The sequence below is a fragment of the Myotis nattereri genome (genome assembly GCF_964212035.1).
Source record: "Myotis nattereri genome assembly, chromosome: 3".
Lineage (NCBI taxonomy): Eukaryota > Metazoa > Chordata > Mammalia > Chiroptera > Vespertilionidae > Myotis > Myotis nattereri.
The window spans coordinates 7387499-7407259 of record NC_138077.1 but is presented as its reverse complement, the minus strand read 5'-3'; the positions used below and the strand labels follow the sequence as shown (position 1 = coordinate 7407259).

The 19761-nt window shown below is 51.4% G+C and overlaps 1 protein-coding gene across 1 annotated transcript in view; it reads right to left on the bottom strand.

Annotated features, from left to right (window-relative positions):
• The window catches only part of SLC37A1 (solute carrier family 37 member 1), a 42022-nt gene extending 24272 nt beyond the window's left edge, over positions 1-17750 (bottom strand). The window contains exons 1-6 of the mRNA XM_081088008.1: positions 17654-17750; positions 14131-14356; positions 6766-6847; positions 5080-5212; positions 4366-4444; positions 1977-2112 (exon numbers count right to left, since the gene is read on the bottom strand). Of these exons, the coding sequence (XP_080944134.1) occupies positions 1977-2112; positions 4366-4444; positions 5080-5212; positions 6766-6847; positions 14131-14186 (486 nt within the window). The 5' untranslated portion in view covers positions 14187-14356; positions 17654-17750. The remainder of the gene's footprint in view (positions 1-1976; positions 2113-4365; positions 4445-5079; positions 5213-6765; positions 6848-14130; positions 14357-17653) is intronic.
• Between the last annotated feature and the right edge of the window lie 2011 nt (positions 17751-19761).

Below are 19761 nucleotides of genomic sequence, written 5' to 3'. Positions count from 1 at the left end.
GTAGAAAGTATTTCTCCTCCTTCTAAGAATACCCTGAGCTTACATTTCAAGAAGGGACTTAATGCCTGGCCAGTGTGGCTTAGTGGTTGAGGAGTGTCAACCTATGAACCAAGAGGTCACGGTTCGATTCTGGGCAGGGCACATCCCCAGGTTGCGGGCTTGATCCCAAGTAGGGGGCATGATGTTTCTCTCTCTCAAATACACACACACACACACACACACACACACACACACACACTAGAGGCCCAGTGCACAAAATCTGTGCACAGGTGGGGTCCCTAGGACTGGCTGGTGATCAGGGTCGATCAGGGCCAGGCTAATTGGGGCCCAAAGGCCCCAGCGGGGTCAGGAGAGGAGGTGACAGTCAGCTGGGTGTCAAAGGAATGGACGCCGGACACCAATGCTGCCATCATCAGCGCCCCACCACCATGCAGTTCCTTGCCTCTCCCCCTCCTCCTTCCCTTGCTGCTGCACCACCACAATGGCGGGCGGGTGGCGGAGGGCGGGTGGCAGACCGATAGGGGCCTGCTGGCCAAAGGCGGTTGGCTGTGGGAGTGTACTGACCACCAGGGGGCAGCTCCTGTGTTGAGTGTCTGTCCCCTGGATGTCAGTGTGTGTCATAGCAACTGGTCATTCTGGTCATACGGTCGCTTAGGCTTCTCTCTCTCTCTCTCTCTCTCTCTCTCTCTCTCTCTCTATATATATATATATATATATATTTATTTATTTTTTAAAGAAGGGACTTAGCAAGTGCACTAGTGAATGAGCTCACTTTAATCTCAGGAGCGTCAGGGGCAACTTTACAAGACGACATGAAACCAGGTCCAGCCTTGCACCTCTTACAATGACCACTGGGACAACCAGCTCTGCAGAAGCTACTGGGGCTGCACGCCGGTCCAGCCTCAGGGCCAGCCAGGCATGGCCTTCCCTCCAGGAATGTGCTGGAACTCTGGGGAAATTTTTTTCTCCTTCCTTATAATTTTAAATATTACTACAAAGTGTAACTTGCTTTTGTAATTAAAACAGTCCATCTTTTTCAAGGTCTGTGGCAACCTTTTTAAAGGTAAACTATGTCTAATTTGCTTTGATGATTTTATAACACCTGCTAGGCTATCTGGAGAGCCTCCGAAGTTGAACTCATTATTTTAAGTAATTTTCCATTTCTAGTAAATATTTATTCTCAAGAACGTTGGGATGGGCAGTAGCCAAGTGTTTCAGGAAGGGCCGGGCCCAGCTGGAAGGGCAAAGCCACAGGGCCTGTTTCGGCTTCACCTGCTGTGAGCACCCTTAGGCTCTCTCCTCCCACTGACGACCTCCAACCCTGTCCCATCGCCAATGACACCCATGTCCTCCCTTCCTCCTGCCCTCGCTGCACCCCACACCCCTCTGACTCCTGAGTGGTCTGATTAGTCACAGACACAACATCTAAACTCATCCAGATGAGGGCAGAGGGCTCCTGCTTTGATTCCCGGCTGGGGTGTGGACAGATAGGATTTCCTAAGAGGCAACTCCTGCCCGGCCTGTGTGGCTCAGTGGTTGAGTGTTGACCTATGAACTAGGAAATCATGGTTTGATTCCCGGTCAGGACACCTGCCTGGGTTGTGGGCTTGATCCCCAGTGTGGGGCGTGCAGGAGGCAGCTGATCAATGATTCTCTTTTGTCATTGATGTTTCTATCTCTATCTCTCCAGTCCTCTCTGAAATCAATAAAAAAGTATATATTTTTTTAAAAGAGGCAACTCCTGAAACTTAAGGAAAACTGCATGGATGTTGGAATTTCAGAGAAGACAGAAGAGAGACCTTACATGTCAGCACTGACCCTGATGTCAGACGGGATACAGGTCTGCCAGGCCCCCTGTCCCGATTCCACCCCCTGCCATCCTCTCCCTTGGTGGAGGGAGGGACCTGCGACATGAGCACCCTGTCCAGCTCATCATGGAAACCCCATGCGTGGCGAGCCATAGACCCAGACCTTACCTGAGTTACCACGTAGAATCCAAAACTGTGGATATTGTAGAAATACCCTAACCCAAACAGGGCAGTAAAGATACCACTGGCCAGCATTCCGAAAGTTAGGTAATACCTAATTGGCAGGCGCTCCCCTATTATGCCGCTGAGGAGGAAAAAAAAGACAAATATGAGAAAACAAACACACCCATAGTGCAAATGACCCAGCGATCTCCTTCCGGATGCTTTCCGGCTGTTCTCGGAGCTTTTAGAATTACAGAGCACTACTGTTTCCAAGAAGATTTAATCACAATGACCTCCCAATGGGGCGTTTATTAACCAGAAACTGGTAATTGGAAACATCTTTTAAGACTTTTTATTTCTAGTGACAGTCACTAACTGTCAAGTAATAAACATCAAACACCATGGCTTACACACATGATGGCAGCCAATTAAAAAACAACAACAACAAACTTGTCCGGCTAGTTAATCCTGCTTTTATATAAATAACAGTTAAAATTTCAACTGTCAAACTGTAGGCAAACATCATAAAAAGGAATCACCCGTGACCATGAGCAAGCCTCTTGGCCTGGGGCTGCTATTAACTCACCCGGAGAGGCTGATGGAATGGACATCATTCCATGTTTACCCGACTCTAGGCACGCACACCTGCTGACACCTGCCAGGCAGGAGCTGGCCGTGAGGTCCCCACCAAGTCTAATTGTATCTGCTGTGCCACACCATCCGTGCGCCGAGGTGGCGCTGAAAGGCCGTGCGCCAGGGGGCGGTGCACCCCCTGTTCAGTGGAGAGCCCACGTGGACTCCACATTGGCCAGATTCTCGTGGTCACGCTCAGTGGCCAGCTGCCTGAAAAAGGGTCTTTGCTGGTAAATAAGCAATGATAGAAGCACTTCATTTAAACCAGGTTTCTTCACCTCGGCACTCCTGCCACCTGGGGCTGGGTGACCTTCGTGGTGAGGGCTGTGCCGCGTGCTGTAGCATGTGAGCAGCACCCTGGTCTCTGCACACTGGATGCCAGGAGCACCCTTTCTCCAGCCGGGACAACCATATTTAAAAAATATGTCTCCAGATGTTGCTCTACGTTTCCTGAGGGACAAAATCACTCCCAGCTGAGAAGGACATTTAAATACTGTTTTCTAGTCACTGAGAGAAACATACTCCAGCTGTGGGTCTTTTATTCTATAGGTTGTTGGTGTCCAGTGAGAGCAATCTTAAAAGAAACATTATTCTTCAAGATGGGACAGGCTGGCAGCCTGGGTGCCACCCCGGCCTGAGAAGCCGGAGGCTTACAGGTACTTCTCCTGCTCTGCTGTGCACCACTCGCTTCAGCTTCCCTGTCTGCTGCCGCCCATATCTGCAGCACTGTGCAAATACGCAAACACAAGAAAGGACACCACCCTCCACCAGAGGGAACTGCCTGGCTGGCACCACCCACCCACAAGGGCATTGGGCTAGGGTGGGGCCCAGGTCCTGATGATGCCGCATCTGGTGGGTCTCAGGGAAGAGGCTCAACATGGACAGAATCCCCGAGATTCTCGAATCTCTAAAGATCTCAGTCTCCAAACAAAAGCCTCTTGGGCTAAAGGCCTTACTTTCTATTATGCTCATTTCCCGCACAGCCCGGCTGGACTGACATCATTCCAGTATTTAACCCGCCCCCAACATGTCCTGTTACTCATTTAACATGTACTGCCTTCCTAGTCCGTTCAAGAATGGGAGCAAGGAGAACCCAGGAGAGTAATCACGTGTGGCAGACGCTGGGCATGCGCCATGCGCCGGCACCGTGCTGAGCGCCCTGCATGCATTAACGCATTCATCCCCACCTGTCCTCTGGGGTGAGAACGACTATTTCCCCCCGTGTGCAAAGCTGTACAGGGACTTGCCCACAGCCACATGAGCAGGTGGTGAAGCCAGGATTCAGATCCCAGCAGTGTCTTTGCATCCTCACCCGCACAGCCCCTGCGCTCAGGTGAGGAGCCTGTGTGTGCTGAGCAGGGTGTCCCGGTGGACACGTGCAGCACACACTTGGCAAACCGTGGACTCAGGGATTTGGGACACGTAAACAGATGGCGGCCCCGGAAAGCAGAGGCGAGGATGCGCTCTGCTGAGCATCACGAGGAGCCACCACCAGCGCCCTGCTCCTAAGCGACCACATCCCGGCAGGGCTTGCCATGTGTCCGAAACCCAAGGCCAGGAAGGCATCGTGGAGAGTCCTCCCTGCCCAGCAGTGCGCACCGGCTCTCACTCTTTCCTGGTCTCTGAGAAGAGATTGGCAGGTAAGGGGCCTGCAGGCGGGGCCTAGTGTCACGCATCCTGCCTTCGTTGGCGCACGCACCTGAGAAGGTTCTGCATGGAATGGTGTCACGGGCCAGGGTCCCGCAAGCTCAGGCGGACCTACCTCAGGTACATGCCGATGGCGTATGCGCACAGGAAGGAGTAGTCCAGGGCCCCAAGCAGCTGCTGGTAGTTGTCCTGATCTGCACGGTGAAAAGCGACAGGCGGAGGTGAGTGGTGCTTAGCTGTCACTCAATGTCAGTGCGCGTTCCCGAGGGGCAACAATACACAGAACCTCTGCTCTCCGAGGAGGATGGAGAACGTGGCGGATGCGTGCTGCTGGGCTGCTTGGCAAACAGAAATACAGCCACCACATTCCAAACAACCACTAGGCAGTCCCTGTTTGCGTGGATAAACCCTCCTGCCTCAGGGTGAGCATCCATTTCTTCATTTCCTCCAGCGCCCGCCTGGGCCAGCCCCGCACCAGGCCTCGGGAGTCTCTCCCTTCCACCCCCAGTCTGTGCTCTGTGCGCCTTAACTTCCCACTCTGACAAGTACGACATGCAAACCGTGGTCAGATGTTCCCACTAAGAGGATCTTTGTTCGGCGGTAACACTTCTGCACACAGGCCCTGTGACAGAGCAGCGGCTGGGGGAGTGGGACTGTGGTAGGTCAGCTCCCTGGACAAGTTACCCTCGAGGACATGGGCACTGTGCTGAATTAGCAAGGCTGGAGGAGCCGGAGGAATGGGCTACGCCAGCGTATCCCAGCGCCCGCCGTGGAAGAACCCTCCCTGTGGGGACAGCCCACTTCAGAGCTGCAGGAACAGAGAACTCACCAAACGGGGCCCAGCCGCAGTCCGTCTCATTGTCCGGGAGCTGGGGAGAGGGGAGGGCGCTGGCTTTCTGGCTCTGGCTGTTGATTCTGACTTCAGCCTCATTCTCGGCAGCGCAGTACTTGTGGAGCTCACCCTGGGACACCCACGGAGACAGAGGCCAGAGAGAAAGGGCACTTAGCAGGGGTGCAGAGTCAGAACAGTGCCCCCCTCTTACCAGCCTTCTTAGGGGTCCTGGCTCTAGGGGAGGATGTCACTGTGGGGCAGTCGGCCTGGGGACCACAGAATGCGGGCAGGTACGGTTTCCCGGGCTCTCCCGCAGGTACGGTTTCCCGGGCTCTCTCCTGAGCACACAGAGCAAACACAGCATGTCCAGGACACCAGAGAGGACTGTTCAGAGCAGCTGTGCAGCTGAACGCTGACTGCCTGTCATCCTCAGACCGCCTGCCCCGTCATCCTGGGCCACTGCCCATCATCCTCGGGCCACCTGCCCAGAATGGACCAATGGGTTCATCTCGCTAGATCTATATGGCTGGGCTAAATGCTGCGGCGATACAAGAGAATAGTATGCAATGAATAGGATACCCCCCAAACAATAAGCCTGACACAAAGGAGCTCCAAGAGTAGGTCTCTATTTCCATTTATGATGTTCAAGGACAGGAAAATGCCTCCAAGGCGACCTTGATTACCATGGCCAGGCACAAGGAGCCTTCTGGGAATTGGCAAAGGGCCAGAGCTCAACCAGGTGATGATTTCCTGGGTGAGCATGGTGCATGGGACTCATTCACTCTGTGCTCATGTGGCTATGTCATCATCACCAGGGCACTGCCCTAAAAATCTAGCCAAGGGTTCTGCTTTACAAATTCTAAGTAGCTATCTGCCAAATAGCTTTCCTCAGCAGACCACTGACAGGGAGTGGAGGAAAGGCTGCAGAGGGCAACAGAATTAGTCCTGGGTCAGTGTCCTGCCAACGATGAGAAAGTGAGGGAGGGACAATCGATCTGTAATGAGCTGTCTTTGGCAAAGGACAATTTCCTTGTTCCTCCTACAATAAAGAGTCAAAGGCCACCCAAGCCTGTTGACAATCTATAGGCAAAATGATGGAATTCCAACAGGGTCTTGCTTTTCCCCAAGTTATGACTGGCTATTATGTAGGCTATAAAATCTTCTTTACTCAAAGTCAAGTTTAACTGGCTATTATGTAGGCTATTATCTACTCGAATCTTCTTTACTTAAAGTCTAGTTAAATGCTAGTTTAACAGCTTTCTGCCCGCCCATCACGCAAGCAGGAACTCGGCGTTCTAAGAATAATGAAGAGTCACCACCACAGCCCAACTCAGGGTCAAAGCATGATGATCATAGAAGCGATTTGGGGACAATTTAGGATTGGATGTTTTGGAGAGAAAAGTCACACAAGAATAAATATTGAACTATACTTTAGGATTCTGAAACTGTCAACTAATATTACTGAGAGTATACTACCTTTGAAAGTATAAATCCTAAAACATTTTAAATTCAGAAAAGAGAAACTTAAAAAGCAAAGCTGCAAAATAACTTGCTTCTACATAATTCATTTTCCCCATTTACCTTCCTTGCCCCCCCTCCCCTTGTCAGTTGTCTCTTAAAGTGACTAGTTCCTTACAGAGATTACAGGCAGGATAAGAGACTAAGTGTTTTATGATTTCTTACCTTAACAATGCTGATAGGTTTTCGAGATAAGTGGAAACTTGCATACAGCAAAAATGTCAAAATGAAAATGAAGGTTCGATACCTGAAACACAAAACAGTGTAGGAAATGATGCCCAATAATATGAGCTGCATGAGGAATACATGGCCACTGTAACTCTTAAATTTTCTTATGCTGCATATTATTCATTCAGTCATTATCAAGTATTAAATCCTATTGATCATCCTATATAATAAAAGGCTAATATGTAAATTGACCCTAACAGCTGAACGACTGGTTGCTATGATGTGCACTGACCACCAGGGGGCAGACACTCAATGCAGGAGCTGCCCCGTGGTGGTCAGTGTGCTCCCACAGGGGGAGTGCTGCTCAGCCAGAAGCTGGCTCACAGCTGGCGAGTGCAGCGGCAGTGGTTGGAACCTCTTCTACATCTGTGGCAGCGCTAAGCCAGCAGTCAGAAATCCCTTGAGGGCCCCCAAACTGCAAGAGTATGCAGGCCTGGCTGAGGGACCCCCCTGAGTGCATGAATTTCATGCACCTGGCCTTTAGTATCACTATAATATTATATTTTAAAAGTGAGACTTCTGTTCGGTCCAAATTGAAACTATTTAAACATTCATTAAAAAAAAACCCACTATAAATGCCCTAGCTGGTTTGGCTCAGTGGATAGAGCATCAGCTTGTGGACAAAAGAGTCCTGGGTTCGATTCTGGTCAAAAGCACATATGGTGGTTGCAGGCTCCTCCCTGGCCTGGGCCCTGGTTGGGGCGTGTGAAGGAGGCAATGTGTTTCTCTCACATCGATGTTTCTCTGTCTTTCCCTCTCTTCCACTCTCTCTAAAAGGTCAATGGAAAAATATCCTTGGGTGAGGATTAATAACAACAACAACAACAAAAACAACACCATAATCAAAAGAGAAATCTGGGACTCAGAAGATGAACACATGTTTACAAAGCAGACAGAAAGGAATGATTCTGTAGTCTGAAACAAAATTAACTGCAAGCTTCTTGTAAGTGGCTAACCTGGGCACTGACGATCCTATTTTTTACTTTTTAGCTTCTATGCAACTTTTCCGAAGGACACAAGCAAGGCAGAGACACAAATATCTCACTGACCTCAATGAGAAAAACCGAGTGGTGCTGACAAGCTATGAATAAGGCCAATGCATAAAAATACTGGCCAAAGCCCTGCTGCTCCTTCTGGTTTATGAGAAAAGCAGTCGCAGGGTGGGGGTTGAGGGGAGGGGGAGTGCTGAAATATATGGGCATCTAAAAAAAAAAAGATACTTTAGTAAGAAGATAAAAGTTCATTCCAGTCTAAAAATTTGAACCATGCTATTATGGAAAAACATTTCTTAAGGGGAAAAAATACACCAGGAAGAAAAAGTATTAAGCAAGAGATAATGAGAGGGGCTCCCCCCAGGAGGGCAGGTCCTTCTGTGCCCTGAGACCCAGCCCCTCACCCTGAAGAACTCATCCTCTTTCTGGCCTGGAAAGGCCGGTGACTTTCAAGTGGAGTGATGGCTTGGAGTGATAATTTCCCAGGACAGAGGCGGGGAGATAAGAAAGAGGCAGGAGGGGCCCCAGCCCACAGAGAAGCCATGTCCACTGGCTGTGGTGGTGCTGGGACCCTCCTCCAGGCTCCATCTACAGCTGTGATTGACACCTCAAGGGCAGCTTTCCTCCAATAACACAAAGAATCCTAGGGATGCCTGCCTCTTTGGCCAGAAGGGGACAAATAAATATTTCTGGATTAAAAACAAAAGGTCATATTTCAGGTGGGGAAAAAAGGTTGGCGGGACCAAGGGACTAGAACCTTTAACTGCCAGGATACCTGTGCCTTAGGGAGAGGAAAACACTCAGCAACTACTCCAGGAATGAGTAACGACATGCCCCTCTTCATCGAGGAAACTCACACTGAGGGTTTTCCTAGGATTGTTCGCTCTCCAAGCCCAGGCCAAAGACCAGACAGGGAAAAAGTAAAATAACCAGAAATGAGTGCATATTTTATCCCAACGGACAAAGACTACGCAGGTACAGGGGGTTTGTCCCAAAGTCCAGGCCTTTGTCCTTATGTTTCTGGAAACCATCTGTCTGAGTCAGCAATGACATTCTCTCAGTTCTTTGCCTGAAGCTCTGTTATCCCACCTGACTCTAGGCTCCTATGTGCCTGAAGTTGCCAGCAAAGGAAGATTCTAGGCCATCGGAACTCTGTAAGCCCTCAATACCCAAATTTCCAGCCCACAGGCAGATTCGCTGGCTATTTCTGTCCACACTAGATGTAAATTACAAGGGCGAGTGCAGCCTATGGGGACCCTGACCTGCCTCCATTTGGGTACAGAGATCCCTTTTCCAATCTCTACAAGGAGTATTTTGAAAAAGTCCTCAGACTGGGTTACCTTCACACCTCCCAAATCTGAGTATGAAGGAAGAATCTGGTGACAGGTATGGGACTTACCAGGAGAATCTAAAGTTCATAACCACCCAGCTAGGAAGGACTTTGAGAAAGTAGCTCTACTTAAATGGGCCGTGGAATAGAATACCCACATAGAGTATTCTATTTATAAATATTCTATTTATATTAAACATATTCACATATTTGTAAAATAGAGCAAATAACCCAGAACTGAAGAGCTCCTCCATATGTTCAGACAATGTCTAAAGAGTCCTGGGACCCGAATACACCTGCATTCTCAGGTAGTCAAGATGTCTAGGGTATCAAAACCTAGTGGCAATCCCTGGGCCATTGCCCCCCTTCCCTGGGCCTCCATCTCCATCCCTGGGCCCCTGCCCCTTCTCTAACTGGGCCTGGCAGCACAAAGGTGGTTCCAGGACTGTGCCTCGTTGAGGGATGCCAAGCAGAGCACATGCCCAGGGACCCTCCGTGAACACGTGGCCACAGAGGAGAGCAGCATCCGTTTCCAGCTGAACTGAATGTTCAGCTCGGTTTTGGGTGGAAGTGAGATACCTTGATGACTCAGTCAGCAGGTTGCCAGGTTCCCTCCGAGGCCCTTTTTATTTCTGCGGGATCATCTTGGGTTACGGGCTAAAGTCCTAACCCTCCTCAGTCCTTTGCCACTTTGTGGTTCTACCTTCATTGTCTTTTTTCCTTTATCATTCACCAGGCAAGGATTCTGGGTGATGTTTGTTTCTCTTTATCCATCTCGTACTGAGTTGCACACTGCCCCCCTAAATTCATGTCCACCTAAAAGTCTCAGAATGCGACTTTATTTGCACATGTAATTAGTTAGGCTGAGGCCATACTTAACTCATGTATGACCTCAGATTCAATGAGATCCTAAGTCCAGTGACTGACATCCTTATAAAAGCCACGTGAAGACACAGAGACAGACGGACAGACAGGAAGACCCTGTGACAATGGCACAGGAGGGCAGAGGGCTGCCAGCCACTGCCAGAGGCTGGAAGAGGCAGGAAGGACTCCTCCCAGAGCCCGCAGTGGAGCGGCCCTACTGACACCTCGATCTCACACTTCTGGCCTCCGGGATGGTGAGAACACATGTCTGTTGTTTTAAGCCGCCCAGTGTGTGGTACTTTGTTACAGCAGCCCTAGGACACTAATACAGTCCTCTGCTTTTGTGTTCTGTGTTACTTTTAGGCTTGTGAATATTAAGAAAACACAATTAAAAATGAATGATCAGATCCTTTCATTCATCAGTGTCTCACTTACTTTGTGCAGTAATGCCTGACTCCAGCATTCTCTGCATCTCCCAATACTGCAGGAAGAGTGTTTGGGTTAATCCCAAGTTTCTAGCAAAAAAAGCCCATCTTGACAATGATGGCACAGGACAGGTGCACTTTCCAAGCTTCCTTAGAAATGCTCCCAGCTGAAGAGCAGCCTGCTCCACGGTAAGACTCAATGCGGAATGTGTTTCCTCCTTTGCGTGTTATTTATCTCAGTCATATGCAAATAAGGAATACACAAATGCTTTAGATGAGAGTCACTGAGCAGTCTGACTTGGCACCGAAATTAGCCCAAAGACACCCTTAATTTAGAAACAATGACACCACACAGCTGTGATGCGAGTCCTTTTCACAGCGTCCTAGGGAGGCACATGACTTCGGTGACGTCAGCCCTGATCACTTGGTTAAGGGGCTGCCTGCCAGAAACCTGCCCCCCCACCCCCCTTAGGGAAGCTATAACCTTTCTCTCTAAGTAACTAGTAAGGGATTTGTGGGAACACACTTTGAGATTAAGTAAATAAGCTCTTCCTCCAACTTTCCCCCAAGGCTGTGCGTCCCTTGGTGATGCTCGCCTAAACGAAGCATTGCCAGTGGTGACAGATTGGCTGTCCAGGTTACGGACACTCCCGAGTCCTTAGGAGTGCCCTTCTGCTGTGGGGAAGGGCTTTCCTTCCTCCCGCTTACCCACTTACTGAATTATAGCCGCGTGGACTCACTGGATTCCAATGATATTCAAAGGCTATAATCCATTACTAGTATCATTTATTTTAAATATCAACTCATCTCAGACTTGGCAGCAAGAGCCCTTTTGTTCTTAAGCACACCCTTATTTTCTGGCATGAGATATTCCTGGCTCCCCTTTCTTCCCCTGCCCCAGAGCTGACATAGCCCAGTTTCCGAAGATGCCCAGCTCCTTCTATGGGAAACGGCATATAGACACCAAGATCTGGCACCAGGGGTGCTCAGTTGCTGTTCCCAAGGCCTTTGGTTGGCAGGGATAGGACATTTTACACACACACACACACACACACACCACGTACACACACACAGGCATATATATCTAGTTCTCCCCTGCTTTCTCACCAGTTCCTCTTAATTCCTATCCAATACCACACGATTCATTCAGTCCCTCCCTGCCCATATTTTTAACTCCTTCGCCATCAGTGAGCAGCTGTTTCCCTTCTGTGGTGTTCTTGACAAAATCTGAATCTAATCAGGAGGAAATACTAGATACATACCAAACAAAAGACAGTCTGTTAAAAAAAAGGCTTGTACCTTTCAGAAATGTCAAGGTCATAAAAGACAAAGAAAGGCCAAGAAACAGTCCAGATGAAAGGAGATTAAACTTACAGGACAGCTAAATGCAGTGTGCAGCCCTGGACTGCATCCTGGGCCAGGAAGAAAGCTATAAAGACATTATTGGACATCTGGTAGGATTTTGAATATGGACTATGGATTAGATGATAGAACCTAATCGGTGTTAAATTTCCTGATTTTGATCTGTGTGTGTAGCTATATGAGAATGTCTTGTTTAGAGGAAATACTTGCTGATGTATTTAGAAATAAAACAACATAATGTCTGTAACTTACTCTCAAATGTTCATAAGGCATTTTACACACACACACACACACACACACACACGCACATGCACGTAGAAGCAAAAAACACCAGTGCTTTGGATTTGTTTGCAGGTGGAGCCCGGGCCTCAAAGCTGCCCTAGGTCGCTGTACTTGAGATTCAAAGCCCAGGAGAGAGACCTGTAGTCCCTACTCCACACCCCTGCCCCTGATTCCGCCCTGCCTCCTGCTGCACCTGCACTGTGCGCTGTTCGAGGAAGGTCCTGGGAACAAGGCCTCTGCCTTGAGGGCCTCCACTGGTTGCCGTGAGATGGCAAGTCCTGAGACTCACCTGCCTATCCCAACTGCACACAAAGGAGGGATGTCAGTTCCCCAACGGAAGTCAAAGTGAAGCTAGAAAGGGGCAGGTGTGCTGGGTAGAAACACATAGAAAATGTCCTTCGTAGGAATGTTAAAGCCAGTCTCTCTAGGATTGCTAAGTCTCAGCTAAAAATAACTTTTAAAGGTCAAAGAGCAAGTTGGAGGCAGAGATGGAAGAGAACTGAGACAAATACTCTGTACCCTTGCTACCCAAAGTGTGGCCAATGGACTGAGGGCACATCGCCTGGGAGATGCAGACTCTCAGCCCCCCCCCCCCCCCCCCGGACCTATGAGTCAGAATCTGCATTTTAACAAGTTCTCTGGGTGATTCACATGCTCACTAAAGTTTGAGAAGCACTGCTCTATCTTTGTAGGGCTCACCCATAAAAAAAAAATAAGAATCTGTAATACACAGGAGTTCTTTGTAACATTCTTTTAATTTTCTTCTGTGAGTTTGAAAATTATATCAAAATAAAGTTATAAAACCAAGAAGCTAAACTCCCCCCAAACAAAAGGTCAGTGTTGGAGCCCTTGTGGCTAGATTTGCAGTAGGCATGAAATGAGTCAATGAGGGGACTGCTCTGGAAAGAATGACATGTCTGAAGTCCCACCTGACACCCAGCAGAGGCCTGAGAAGATGCAAAGGGTGTGGAGGCCACAGGTGGGTTGTCGTGATGAGATGAAGGAGTCCAGAATATGCCACTAGGGCATAAAAGTATTTTGAGGGGAAAGTATTTGAGTTCCTGAAATCTCTTATCTGTCTAAAAGCAGAGCCCCCGAAAGAACTCAACTGTCCCAAGTCCCTCCCTGGGAGGACACAGGGGAGACCGACTCATTTCTGAAGGTGAGAAGTGTCCACATCACACCCACAGACACTACCAACATTATTAACTCTGCCGTCTATTCTCCTAAGGCCCATGTACATTTCCAAAAAGTCATCTGCTTTCCCATCAGTGCCCCTGTCCTCCTCCTCTCCCCCCATTAACGTGGCATATTAGCCACAAATTCTAATACCTCGTGGAGTCACATTTTTCTGTAAACTCCTACATATATGTGATTAAGTTTCTTTTCTCTTGTGAATCTTTTTGTCAGTTTTATTTGCATGCTCCCAATTACGGAACCAAAGAGGGCAGAGGAAACCTTTCCTTCCCAAATAAGATCAGGCGGGGAGACACCACTGAGACTGCGGGTTAGAGGCCAGAGAGCCCAGCTCTAGACTCGGCCCTCGCCATCGGCTTCCTCCAAGGGGCACGGAATCCATGACCACTCCCGCCCTTCCCGGAAAAGGATTCTCAGAGCACACAAGCAGGGTGTCTCGGAAGAGAGAGCTGCCTTCTGGTCAGCATCTAACTTGTTAAGATTTCACTTTCTCTCTGGGAGCTCTGCCCCAGTTAGGCCGCTCATTGAGCTCAGAGTTCATATACTTCTTTCACTCACAGGCATGTTATAACCCTGTCAGTGGTCGGCGGTCATTTTTCGGTGGGAGCTGTGATTATTACAGAACCCACTGAAGACCATGAAGGAGTCCACATGCTACCTGTCAGCGCCAGAGCCAAAGACGGAGGACAATGGCAACGTTCCCCACAGCTTCCACCACCGCTCAGTGACTCCATGGTTACAGGGAGGACAGCATCCCTGTGCATTTTATCATGAACCCGGGAGAGCCGGCTGCACAGTGGCCCTCGCCCACACTCAGGGCCACGCTGGGGCCAGAGCCGCCAGGACTTACCACTGGTCCCGGGAGAATGAGATGATGAAGCGAATGCCGGCAGGGAGTCGAGCCATTTACACGTGGACCTCAGAGCTTTGGCCACGAAATCAGACGCTTCAGAAAGAGGTTAGTAATCCTGGCTCCCAGTCTCTCTCCCGTCTCTGCACTCGCACAGGCTGGAAACGAAGCGGAGATGTCCTGTTCGGCTCGTGCCCCCTCCTCCTTTCTGCAGAGGCTTAGGTCTCTACAATGAGAAAGAGGAGTTGAAAAGTCAGGGGTGCTGACAATGGCACCCTGGAGTCCCGGGCAGGAGAAACTCCCCATATAGTTGTTAGCCAGCCCAGGTCAAAGCTGGCCTTCCCGGGTGATGGGAATGCCCACCGCCAGGGCCACTAGGTGGCAGCACAGCGTCTGCCTCGGGAGGGGGCGGGGCTTGTTCAGAGATCGCTGAACTGAATTTCACATGATGTTCTGATGATATAAAAAGAACCACTGAGTTCATCTCTATCTGGAAGGCATCTAGAGATCAACCCATTCAACCTTAGTCACAATACTCTACAGAATATTGACATTCACGTGAACCCAGTATGTGCCCAGTGGTTACAGAGCAGGCCAGGGAACCGGACGTGTTCCATTCCACCCACGCTGGACCTGGCCACAGCTGAGCCACAATAACAGAGGGGGATGTGGCCTGGACAGGATGGCAGGCCACCAAACCAATCATTTAATTGTGGCTTTGCAACTGAATCAAAATGCATCTAAAGCTGAGGGAATGAACTTCACCTCTTAGCTGCCTCTCTGTTTCTCCTGAGGCCACCTCAGAGGCCATGGGAAATGACCCCATTCTGAAGGCAGAGCTGAAGGCAGAGAGGAATGCGTAGGGGTGCCCCCCAAACCGAAAAGGGGCCCCAGCACACCAGGCAGGTCTCCTGTCCCAGAGCCATGGCTTGTCGTAGTTTTCATTCTTCTACACTTGGCAACAAGGAGCCTTTGGACCAATGTGTTAAATAACACAATTCCCAGGGTATACAGAGCATGGGCCGTTCTGTCTTACACTCACTGAAAAATCACAGGTTATATAATTTTTAAAAAGAAAGCTACTTTTGAGTAAACACTAATCTTGATTTAAAGAAGCTGATATTTATTTAATGTCTTCAAAACATTTCCTTGGGGTAACAGACAGATAACAGCAAACAGTCCAGACCTGGAGGACTTACACTTTAGATTCGTAAGTGCCTGTCTTTTCATTTAGACCCGTTCCCCGCGTTCATTCCGGCCATCACTAAATCAACCAACCAACCTCAACTCAATTCTGGTCAAACCTGTAACAGCAGCAACAATCCAGAAGGCGCTGGAAAAGCAGTGGGAAGAAAAGCTTCCTTTCTTTTAAAATTGTGCGGGCTCTTCCTCCTGTAAACCAGGTGAGAGCAAGTGCTACAGCCTTCATAGTAAGTGCAATTAGGGCACGTGAAGACGGTGAGTTAACATGTGGGGTGTTAAGAGCTCAGTGTCATCCGGGGAGGGGTCGATGGGGGGAAAGGAGACCTATGTAATTCTTTAAACAATTAAAGAAAAAGAGCTCAGTGTCATGAGTCCTCTTCCTCCAAAGCGCGAGCAGTGCCCTCAGCAAATCATTCCACTGAGTGCAGGCGGGACCTCGAGGCCTCCGTAGGTGAGCCCACGGCCATTCCGAGGAAGAGGCAGCCTGTGCTCACCCCAGAGGAACAGTGACGCCAGCTGCTGGACCAAGTGGGCCCAAATCTGGTCGGTCCAGTTTCCCTCAGTCCCCTCCCCCTCCCCCTCACTTCCTGCGGCCCAGCCCCTTCAAGGAGAGGGCAGCAGAACTGGGAATCATTTGACTTGACCTGTGGTGGGCACAGGGCCCAAGCACATCAGAGGGCTTTTTGAAAAATGGCTCTCACTGGGCGCCCCTGGACCTCACCACCACAACAGGGAAAAGTGTCAGAATATCGGTTTCATTCTGTGGTCAGAGAGGAGCTTGGGAAACACCCATTAGAGCATCTTTATGAAAATGTGCAAAACACACGTTTTTCTACTTGTCTTCCCAACAGCCCAACTAGCCAACCGTTAGGAATGGCCCGAGGGAAGTTAGCATGGGGGGGGGGGGGGCACCCGCAGACTCCCCCTTGGTGATCGGTGCAGCCAGAGCAGAGCCCTGTGCTCTCCGGAGAAGAAAACAGTGAGACTCGAAAGTAAAGGCCAGAGTAAGGTGGAAGGTCTTCCCAGAGCTGCAGCGCGGCTGTGGGTACTCAAACCAGCCCACGGGTGTTTTAAAGGGCCCATTAAAGACACAGTTTCTCCAGTGGATCGTATTTTAAGGCAAAGGTGGGTGAGAACTGCATGTCCCCCCAAAACGTGTTCTGAGAGAGGAACAACTTCCTTTCCAGAAAACACTTTCTGTGGTTTGTGCTTTAAAGGCTCTGCTCCAGGTGAACTATGAATGACAATGGCCCTCGCGCTTCCCTGAGGCTTAAATACAAAAGCGCATCCTCTCCTCCCCTAGGACCAAGGCCAGTGCAGGCCCAGCAGGTGCGAGGAGCCAGGGCTGGGGCAGCGGCAAGCTGGATCTAAGGGAGTTTAAGGAGCGAGCAACGGGGGTAAATCTGGGCTAGTTGCCCACGCAAACCACCTCACACAATTTAAGTTCAAGGTCAGGCGAGCTTTCCGGGTAGTGAGCCCCGCAGAATAAAGGAAAGACAGGCTTAGGGTTCAGCCTTTAGAAGACTTTCCAGAGTCCTCCATTCAAATGCGTCTCCAGTCGCCTGCTGAGGCAGCGTGAAGCTGGGAGAACGGAAACAGGCGCGCGGCGGTGGCCGGCGGCTGGGGCACTTGCTGGCGCCTCACGCCCTACAAACACAGAAGGCGCCGTCGCCCGTGTTGGCTGGGAGGGAGACTCACGGGCTCGGAACCAGCCGCTCAACAAACAACCCGAAGGCCCGGGTGCTGACGCGGAGCCTCCAGGCGGCTTTCCGAGCGGCTCGTCCCGGTGCCGGTCCCGGCGCAGGTGGACCCGGCGGGCACGCCCACGTCCCCACAGCGCGGCGGACAATGCGCGGGTCTCCCCCGGCCCTGTCCCTGGGCACCGGCTGTTGACTGTTATCACGGCCGGGGCGGGTGGGAAGGCACCCGGCGACAGCTCGTGCCATTCCTGCCCGGGGACCAGCGCGCGGCTCTGGCCCAGCCCGGCGCCCTCGCCTCCACTTGCCTGGATGCCGGCTCCGCGCAGCCCGGGACGCCGGCAGGGGCGCCGCCGCGCCTCGGGACCCCTTATTCCAAAGGCCTCGGAGAACGAGATCGCCCCGCCCGGCCACGGACCAGCACAAAGACGGGCGGAGGGGGAGCCAGGCGCAGGGACTGGGTCCCACGGGCGCGGCGCCCCCACAGCGCGGGCAGCGGGCGCCCCTGCCCACGGCGTCCCCGCCTGTCGCCCGTGGCGGCAGGTGCAGCGCGGCCGCGGCCCCGCAGGTGCAGGCGGCGAGGAGGGTCCCCGCGTGGATCGATCGCAGCCCCCGCGCCTCACCTGCGCCGCCGGGCCCGCTCCGCAGCCGGCCGGCTCCCGGAGCTTCCTGCTCGCGACTTCCTGGGGCGGCGCGAGGCCCTGCGGCCCTTTCGCTTTCCTGCGGCCGCGGGCGCGGCGGGCGGTGGCAGCGGCTCGGCCCCTCCCCTTTCCTCCAGTCCCTGCCTGGTCCTCCCCAGGCCTCGGGGCGGCCCGGGATCCCAAACAGCCCTGGGGGCGCCCGGGCTGGTTGTGGCCATCCCCACCCCTCACGCTCCAGATTCTTGGGGCCTCCTGTGTCCTTGCACCTGGCACTTCTCCACTGGCCACCGGGAGCTTCCCAAAGGCCCTGTGTCCGTAAGGTAGGTCTGACCTAATGGCCGCGAAGCCAGGACCAGCCAAAGGGGGCCGCCTGGGCCTCCCAGCCTTTCCGCCGGCTGCCCCTTCTCAGGGGTCAGAACCATGAAGCTGGCGCTCTACTAAGTGCACATGGGGCCACCCCCAGGCTGTGTTGAACCATCTTCCATCACACCTGTACACGCGTGGCATGCAGCTCACACGGCTGTTCTGGACTCCAGCCTGGCCCCAGTCACTTGCACTGACACCCACATTGCTGGGGCCTCACAGACAGTTCCCATGTCAACCCAGTATCAGCCCAGGAACACCTTTCCGAATTCCACTCTCGATTCTTGCCAAACATTGACCTTGGGCAGCCCCGAGCAGGGCTGGATCATAGATGAGCCTGGGGGTACCCACAGAACACTCCCAGCACACACTGAGTCCAACACAGCCAGGTCCCAGCTCCCAGGGAGGGCAAAGAGAGGCAGAAAAACACCTTGTCACAAAATTCCTGAAAGACTGCCCCTATTAAAACAACCCTTAAGGCTAGAACCCACCAAGGCCAGGCTGTAAGTGCTCCAAAAGGTCTGTATGAACAGTGCCCTGGACCTCGAGGCACACTGCCCGGCCCTGCCCAGCACCCCTTAGGCAGGCCTCCTCCCTGCCAGGTCTTATAGGCCCCTCCCCCCTTTCCAGAGCACCCTTATACCTTTTCCTGTTGGTTGAGCTGGGCCATGTCAAATGCACCCCTTCTTTATGCTTTTGACAAGTGTTTATGCAGAAAGGAAACCTGCTGGCCTCACTGTGGCCCCAAGGTACAGCAACAGGGTGCCTCCTACCCTAGCCCAGGGCCTCTGGACTTCTCTCTCTCTCTTTGGCAAGGACTCTTTCTGTGGAATTCCTCTCTCGGCCAATTCCTTCTCCTTCGCCTAACGCTCTATTCCTGGGGATGCCCAAACCAGCCCAGTCTGCTTCCATCTGGCTCACACCACAGTCTGCTCAGGGCTCCTCCGCTCTCCTGGAACCTGGGCATCAGCCTCCCCACTTCCAAGCTCTCCCTCAGGCAGAGCTTTCCCAGCTGCCTCCAGCTGCTGTCCTGAAGCAGGTCGGATTCTGTCATTCCTGGACACCCTTCAGGATCCCTGTCACCTGTAGGAATGAGAGCACATTCTTTAGTACCTGGAAAGCAAGGCCTGAGCTCATGCTTGCAGCCTCCTGCCCAAACCTTCTGGATGGCTCTGCAGTTTCCAAGACAAGCGCTTTCTCACAGGTCGGTGTTTCTGTCTTGGCCCTTCCCACCCCAGCCTTTCCTAGTGAGCACGAACTCTGAGGCAGGTCAGCATTCTGTTCTCTCTGGACATCTTCACTGCACTTCCGGGCACTGTGGACCCTCTTCATCCTCACTTATCACGTGAGCCGGGACTAGTTCCTTCTAAATCTATCTTGGGGGTCAGAGAGATTCCCCAGGTTGTGCACTGACTTGGAGGACACTGTTCCATGTTTGCAAACTGTACGAATGAATGCAGTGTGGACAGTACAGGGCATCCTGATGTTTTTCACATAGAAAATATCTGTATGGCACGCTGGGCAAAACCAGAGGGGACCTGCCTGGGTGGTCCAGATCATATTTGCTAATTGGAAAGATTAATCTTCTAATTTTATAAAGATTAAGACTTAGTTATTTAGCAAATATTAATCTTTTATAGGATTATAAGAAATACTTAAAACATGCATTAGAGGATTCAGTAAGTTTGTGTGAGACTCCCACATAGAAGTTCCCATTCTGAAATGAA